At 39.9% G+C, this 8558-nt stretch overlaps 1 protein-coding gene across 1 annotated transcript; it reads right to left on the bottom strand.

The window, feature by feature from the left end:
• Nucleotides 1-4774: 4774 nt before the first annotated feature.
• LOC121476943 (eukaryotic translation initiation factor 3 subunit C-like) lies at nt 4775-7969 on the bottom strand. Its single transcript, XM_041731084.1, has 2 exons — nt 7961-7969; nt 4775-5470 (listed from the first exon to the last, which is right to left on the bottom strand). Exons 1-2 carry the CDS (start codon nt 7967-7969, stop codon nt 4871-4873), a joined length of 609 nt encoding a protein of 202 aa, XP_041587018.1. The 3' UTR covers nt 4775-4870.
• Nucleotides 7970-8558: the final 589 nt, after the last annotated feature.

Genomic DNA, 8558 nt, shown 5'->3' with positions numbered 1-8558 from the left:
TCTCTAAAAGGAAAAGTCTGTAGTGAACTTTGGAAGCTCTGAAGTGCTGTTTGCAAGAAAATTTAGGTGAATATATTATTTAAATTTTGTATGGGGGCCAGGGTTCCCTCCCCATATGTCAGAAGTAGTTAATAGATACCTCCCCTAATATGAACTCAGTAACTAGATGACCAGAACGCTACCTGTTACCTCAATTCCTAAGATGTCAATTTCCTTATTTGCAGGATATGAGGGCTATATGGGAAGATCTGCAATCTAGTTCTGCTCTACAGCCCTTTAATGTGATCCTGGGATATAAATCATGCTGGCAGGGCACCTGAGTGGCTCAGTTAAGCAGCTGACTCTTGATTTAAGCTCAGGTCATGATCCCAGGGTCCTGGGATCAAGCCCCACATCAGGCTCTGTGCTCAATGAGGAATCTCTCCCTCTCCCTCTGTCCCTCCCCCTGCTCACTCTCTCTCTCTCTAAAAACAATAAATAAAATCTTTAAAATCAACCAATCACACTTCCCAAATAATTCTGTAAAATTGTAAAAAAAAGGAAAAAAATGTTGGCTGTAAATTAGTTGTATCTACTGGTCATAAATGATAGAAACAGTTCTTGGTATTGTAAAATAATAAAGAAACTGGAAATTGAAGTAAAAGCAATAGAATGAAGCTTAGAAATAGGAATGAACTAGGAAGTTTTAGGTAGTAGAAACAAAGAAACATCATCTTCCTGTTCAGTAGGTTTAACTGTTTGGGGCCACTATAATGTTTCAGAGAGAGAGAGAGCATCTGAACGATTTAGTTTAGAATTTCTGCCCTGCTTTGGCCATCCACTGCTCATGTACAGTGGATCTATATTATTTCTGATTAGAGGTGACCATAGAACCCCCCAAGCAAAAGTTGGGTGCTGTTACCAGAAGAAGAGAGAGGAAGCTGGGCAGGCAAAAACAGCAAATGTCCATGAACCCAATGTCAAGAATTTGGCCTTACTGTCCCCTTGGAGGGATCTGTGACACAGGTTTGGGGCTAGGGACAAATACAAGCCATGAATAGACACATGAGGATAAACCCTGGACCAAAGCTATGGTCTAGGCCAGGAAGGGGCAGGCTGGAGCTGAGGAAGGCAGATGACAAGAGAGGACACTTAGAGCTCTGAGGGTAAGCAGCTGTATTTTCTGATACGCACTTCATCCAGCCGCCTGCACTGAGAATGCACCACATGGTCAGTGGAATGGAATGCAGGGCAGACACCAGCCCCTCCAAAGCACAGAAATCTGATATAATGCCTTTAGCCTAATGCATGTCCGGGCATTTTCTCTGATTTAATTCCAATTCTTTGTGATGTCCAACAAAATAAAGATGGCCAGTCTGGGTCAAAGGGTCAGACCAGCCAAGTGAGAGTGGTCATGCCCAAACTGCACATTTAGGTGAGGCCAGGTACAGTTGAGGATAAAACTGCCCTCTCCCCTTTCACAAGCTGAGGCTCATACAGCTGATACTGGAGAGGGGTCCTGGTTTGCTTTGGAAGGGGCTGGTACCTCAGGGGTAGAGGAGACTGCTATGATAGAGGCATGGGGCACAGCAGCTTTTGGAGCCAAGGACTGGAGCCAAAGGAGCAATAACAGCTGCCAGATCCAAGAGGTCAATTTGAGACTGTGTTCAAGAATGAGGCAAGAGACCAGGAGTTAGGATTTAAAAAGGTCTGGAAACACAGTGGGAAGTGGGATGGTTTGAAAAAGTTCAGGATATAGACTATACAGCCCAAGGGCCAAAGTCTTGTTTTCACTGGGTGTTGGCCACATGGCAGGGGCCTGGCAGCCAATCAGAATAATTTCATAGCATAGAGCTGGCCTGGAGGAAAATGGGCAAATACCCAAGGTGTCCATGGACACCTGAGCAGGCAGGAACTAGGAGTCAAAGGCTGGAATCCAGAGTCCCAGAGGTCAAAAAGTGGGCATTAGCCAATAAGACAGACCTCTACTTCCAGCAATACCCTCCAAGTGAGGACACCAGGTCATTGGACTTGGTGGTGATGCCATCTTCTAATTGGGTAAGTACAGATGCTTAAAGAAAAAAAAAAAAAAAGGTCCTGTTTCTCTAAGCGGTTTTCAACCATGGCGGCACACTAGAATCACCTGGAATCTTGAATAGGTCAATGCCAGGACTCCGCCAGTAGAGTCTAGTTTAGTTAGTTTGGGCATAGCCTGGACTTTAGGGGTTTAAAACTGTCTTTAATCAGGATTAAAAATATAAATATTCAAAACTTGAAAAATTACAAAATGTCAACTAATCCTCCTACAAACAAACTAGCTCCTGATCAATAACTCAAATGCCCTCTTTGTGAGTTCTAGGGAAGAAAGAACCCTACCTCATTCATCTCTTTTTCTCTCAGCACCCAAAACAGTTCTGGGCATATATTAAACACTCATTAAAAATATTTCCAGTTGAAATAAATTATTTCTCAAAGGGCACACAACAAAAGTGTTAAGTTGTTCTTTTGGTAGTGAAACTATGGGTGCCTTTTTTCTTTATTTTTTAATCTCAATTTTTGTATTTTTCAACAGTGAACAGGAACTACTTTTACAGTTAAAAATGCATATTTTAAAAATTCTCATTGGGAAGACCTATTGAGTCTCCAGTAGGGGAAAAAAAGGAATGTTTAATGTCATCATTGCTTAAATATTTCCCAATGAAGTAGTTTAACATTCATACCAAGACTGCGAAGATTCAGTTTGAGTTTGAGAAACTAATAATTGATGGGACTAAGAGACAGGAGCAGTTATGCACATTTTGCAAATGCTTGCAGACAGCAACAGGAAATAAGAAGATATATAACTAAATGCTTTACCAAACAGGCCTGAGGTAGTGATTACTGCTGGATGAGAACATTTGAACATCTGGTCTGCTTTTTCAATATCTAATTTGCCTTCAAACATCAAATACTCAGTTTCTAAGTTGATGATTACAGAATACTATTAGAGCTGTCACATCAAGATTCCTCCACCTCAAAGGATTCCTTAAAAAAAAGCTGAGGTTTTTGTTTTTGTTTTTAATAATCTGTAGTGGCTCTAATCAAGGATTACTAAACCTTGGGTTAGAGTATTTATTGTGTTTAATCTACTAATGGAACAGTTGTATCTTGTAAATTATTTCAAATATTATTAGATTCGTGTTTGCCTATTTTTAAAAAATTCTTTCTTTTAAGGCACTTCATACTCCACTTGCACTACCTACAAAGCCCTACACCTACAGACAGTGGAGTCTACAGAGGGTGGCCACAGCAAACCTCCGTTAATAAGGTTGTTGTGATGCAGGACAAGTCACCACCATAAATGAAAACATTATAGCCAAATGTGAGAGGTTTTCTTTACCCTATCAGAATGGTAAGCAGTTTCCCCTCTTAACTTGCTTATACAGAAAGCACACTTTAAAAACATTAAAAAAAAAAAAAAAGATACAGAATACCGTAAATGGATATTTGTCTATTGTTCTATTTTGCAGACTATATGTGGTAAGGTATTGCTGGAATACCTAAGTGATGGCTGTTTATTGTTTTGGTTAACACGAAATACAAAAAGAGAAGATACGTGAAGAGTACTGAAAGGAGTATTGCAGATGACAGATTCAGTAATGGCTCCAGCAGACCTCAAAGGATTAGTTTTACAGCAAGAAACTTGGGGTAACCTGGCTAAATATTTCACTCATGTGATCAAGGAGGTTGGGGGTCAGATGGCTGGGATTTGCTTAGCAGTGCTGGTGACTGTGGCTTGGCCAAGGCTTGGGGTTAATTTCTCCCCCATTGCTTCAGACTCTACAGAACATCCTGCTTATGCCCTGTGCTCCACTGTAGAACTTGTGGTCTCACCCCTCAGGTCGAGGCTATCTTAAAATGGCAAGATTAGGAGCAGGACTGGAGCCAATCTAAAAAGGAGGAGGGCTGGCTGGCTTAGGCTGCTGGGTGTGAGAGAGATGAAGATGTTCTTGTCAAAAGCCCAGCAAGGATCCTTTCAAATTTCATTGTTATAAATGTCCTGCATTTAGGCAGCATTTCCCACTTTTTTTAAAAAATTAATTTATTTATTTATGAGACACACACACAGAGAGAGGCAGAGACACAGGCAGAGGGAGAAGCAGGCTCCCCTCCGGGAACCCAATGCGGGGACTTGATCCCAGGACCCCGGGATCTTGAACCAAAGGCAGACGCTCAACAACTGAGCCACCCAGGTGTCCCTCCTACTTTGATCCAATGGAGTAGGCACTGGGAAGGAGAGAAGCAGGAGGAAATGAGAATGCTTAGGGCCTGGAGAGTAAGGAAGGCTTTTGCACAGGATATGATTTATCTGGACCCCAGTTGATTTCTCACTGGGGTTCCACAAACTGACCTGCATTATCAGAGCCTCTTCCATATTCATTTGAATTTTTTTCAGTGATGGAAAATTTATGCTTTCAGTGGTTGCATTTGAATTTTGGAATAGCCGAGCCCATTCAATTAGAATTAAGCTGAGCCAATCATAACCTACATTTGGATAGAGCCTTTCATTTCACGAGATGCTATAACAATGCCTTGTTTCATTTAATCTCCAGGACAACCCCTGGAGTAGGCACTATTATTCTCTAGTTGTAGAGGAGGAAAGTAAGTTTGAAGCAGTTAAAAGATGTGCAGAATTGCAAAACAGAGGCTGGACTTGAATCCAGATCTGATTCCAAATCCATTGCTTTTTACTCCATATCAGAGATGCTGTTTTTAATTAAAAAAAAAATATATATATATATATATATATATATTATTTTTTTTTAACTTTAAACAGAACTTTAATAACTCAGGATGTGGTCTACGACTTAAAGGCTGAATGGTCTGGGCCGGAGGCACAGAAGCGAGGCGATTAGTAGGCTGTCTGAGACTGCTGCTGGCGGTACCCGCCCCAACGCATGTAGCCCTCGTTCTTGCGGTAGCCGTCCTTCTGGTCTCGGAAGTAGCCACCATAGGTACCCTGCTTGTGGTCAAACACCCGCTCATTATTTTCCACCAAGCTGCCCAGCTTCTCAGCCAGCTGCAGGGCCAGGTTCTGTTGGGCAGTGGGCTCGGTGCGGTGCATCACCACAGTCTGCGTTGGCTGGTCCAGAGAGGCCATCAACTCCTCATTAATGATCATCTTGCTGATGATGGAGTGTACAGTGGGCAGGTCCAGTTCAAACATGTCAGACAGAGTCTCCATGCTGATGGAGTCATAGACACTGCTGTAGGTGAAGAGGTAGGTTCGCAGTGATTCTTCCTGGATCTTCCTAACCAGCATGGTTCGGACTTTGTCAGCCTCAGGGAAAAGGTCCCACACTTTGCCATTCATCTTTTCATTGATGATAAAACTGTGACAGGTCTTCCAGTCGCCCATCTTCATAGCCTTGGAGGCAGCAACCACGTGTTCTCTCATGGACTCAGGGGGACCCAACAAGGGCTGCCGCTCTTGTTGTATGGGGCAACTTAACTAATTTTAATACACACTAGGATAATCTTGGGCTAAAGACAATTCAAAAAGAGGATTTCCAAAACATTTTAAGCAATGTCATCCTCACCAGGATAAACATGTGTTTTCCTAAGAAATAAATGTATGGTTTTCCTATATTTCCAAATGCATGGTTAGATTTTCAAAGTCTTATTATTTTATTGTTACAACTGGTAAGACTTTAAAATGCTTACTATATTTGCTTCCATAAAAATCACTACGCAGGAAAAAAATACTGTTTAACATCTGGGAAAAAGCTATTAAACATCTGGGAAAGGAAAAATTGCAAAGAGCCTCTAATAGGACATAAAACCAGACTTATGGGCTACTTTTTATCTGGGAAAAGAAAAAAATGTTAGCATAATAATAGTTATACCTATACATCTAACAGAAGAACCTCATTATATTTCAAGGTTTTATCTAGAATCTAGAGATTCCAAGGAAATAAATGTGAGAGGGGTATTTCCCTAAGTCATTTTTTTTCCCTCCCATTTTTGGTTTTTGGTCATTTGTTCCATTATACCTACCTTTCTTTTAGGTGACTGTGTAGGAAATCAGCATGCAATAGTGTTATATCAAGATAAAAGTGTCCTGTAGGTGCCATAATTGATCATTGAGTGGCTGGACACCGGTGTGCTCCAGCAGCTCAGAGCTGAATGTTAAATATTCAGGAATTTTGGGAGCCAATTGTTAAACTGTTGGTACTTCAAACTACAGTGGGAGTATTTACAACATGGAAATCAAGAAACCTGCTACAAATCAGGGTTCCCTCCCCACCCAGAGCTAGTTTGCCAGCACATTTCCTGTCAGTCTGAGGAATTAGGGATGGGGTTTTGCTACTTTACAAATGTTGAAAGTCAGAGAAGAACAAAGAATGTGTCATTTTGTCCAGTAACTTTGGATTTGATTCATAGAGTTTTAATAAAGCTGAGAGAGTTGGACTGCATTTAGGGACATTTCTGCAATGTCGAACAAACATTTGGCACCACATAAGCAATTCAATATGGTTACAGTGAGTTGTTTAATTTACCTTCAGGTTAAAATGATGTAAGGTGGTCACTACATATTGTCAAATGAAAAAAAGCAAGTTACGAACTGCATACTGTTGATCCAAGAAAAAAAAAATCAATGTAGACATGTATATTCTAGAAAAATATATACCAAACTGATGTCTTATAAGAGCGGGGAGGAAGAATAATGTTTACTCTTTTTATTTCTGGATTGTACTTTATTGCTTTCTTTTTTTAATGAACATTATATTTCCTTATAACTAAATAATAATTTTAAAAGAAGGAAGAGAACCATACAATGTCAGATAAATTTGGTCAGGCTAACAATTTGACAATGATATGCTCAAAGCATAAAACTGATGCAACTGACTATTTTCATCCACATTCTTATAGTCTCATTCTATTTTCCTTTTTTAATTGTCTTGACTTTTCAAACTGTTGTTCTTGATAAATGCATTTCCATCTTTTGGGCTCCAAATTTTCAGTTTAAAATACTTTAAAGTTGTACCTGCTTTAAAATACTTTAAAGGAAGTTCCTATATTTCATGAAAGACATACCAACTCCACAGTTGGGATGAGTTAGGTCTTAAAAGCCCACCACTATGTCCAGGATCAGTTAGGTCCTGGACTGTGTCCATTAGCAAGCCTCAGGGGACTCCTAATTCCAATTGCTGGTTGCAGGCAGAGTTGACAAGATTTTCTTCTGGCAAACTGCTTTGCTTTTGTCAAGGAAAGTTTGTAAATGGAAAGTTTGTTCATAGGGAAGTTTCTGGAGAACTCTAGCTAAGTTGTGTTTCTGGCTTGGCCATAAATGAACTACATTACTTTGGGTTAGTCATTTAATCTTCTAGAACCTCATCTGAAAATAGGGATAGTACTGTATTTCCATGACTCTAAGATATACATTTCCTCCTATATTTTACTACTCCTGAGATGGGATGTGTCTAAATAAATTTTCCAGCTTTCAGGCCCAGTATGGGAGATAAATGTCATTTGTGAGTGTAGGAGAACTTCGAAATTTCCATAAAGGTATCTGTTCAGTTCATATCACTTTGCATTTGGTAGCACTGCATGTGTTTATTTGCATTTCATCTTAAGTAACTCTACATTTACATTTATTCTAAGTAAAGCGAACCTTAGTCACTGGAGGACTGATGAAATCTCCATATTTTCTTGTTAAGTAACAACAGACACTCTCTAATAACTATTAAGAAATACATAGTCTTCCACTGGTGACATGTCACAATCAAGGGAAAGGGAAAATAACACTGGCAGGCTAATGTTAATAATTAATTAAATCAGTTATTAACACTAATGTTGTTAATGTCAATTTAATAAAGATTAAATGAGATTTTGCTCATAAAATGCTTAGGATACTACCTGTTACATAGTAAGCACTCAAGAAACATCTTCATCATTGTTATCATCACACTTTGCAACACATTCATTGAAAATAACTTACCATATCCATATCTCACAAACCCTGGGCAAGGAAGGCAGTGAGATCTGAGATGATGGTTCTCAACCTTAACCAAACCTCAGAGTTACCTGGTGAGATTTTGAAAAATATCAGTGCCCTGAGACCCAGACCAATTAACCCTCTAAAGGTTGGGCTCTGGCACTTGAAGTATTAATAAAGCCTCCCCAGTGATTCTAATGTACATCACATTAAGTTAGTGATTCTCAAACTCAGCTGCACATGAGGGACCCCCACAGCTCAGCTCAGCACATGAGCTTCTCAGGGTAGAGATCTAGGTATCAGGTTTTCTTTCCTAAGTGGTAAAGCCCAAACATCAGAATAACTTGGGGCCCTTGTAATTGAATTCAGACTCACATACACCCCAGTCCCCCAATTCTTACTTAGGTCTCAGGTGAGAGCCTTGTAGTCTATATTTTTAATAAGGTCCTCAGTTTATGCTGTGATATGGATTTGAGAATCATCAATCTAGCTTCATTCACTAAATCGGCAGTTAAAAGAGCTAGTCTTAGTTCTGCTAACTAGTTCTCTTGTACAGTTCTCCTCTATGAAATAAGGAGGTTGGGTGAGATGTACTCTAAGA

The sequence above is a fragment of the Vulpes lagopus genome, chromosome 2 (genome assembly GCF_018345385.1).
Source record: "Vulpes lagopus strain Blue_001 chromosome 2, ASM1834538v1, whole genome shotgun sequence".
Lineage (NCBI taxonomy): Eukaryota > Metazoa > Chordata > Mammalia > Carnivora > Canidae > Vulpes > Vulpes lagopus.
The sequence above is the reverse complement of the archived record's forward strand: the minus strand, read 5'-3'. Positions and strand labels throughout refer to the sequence as shown.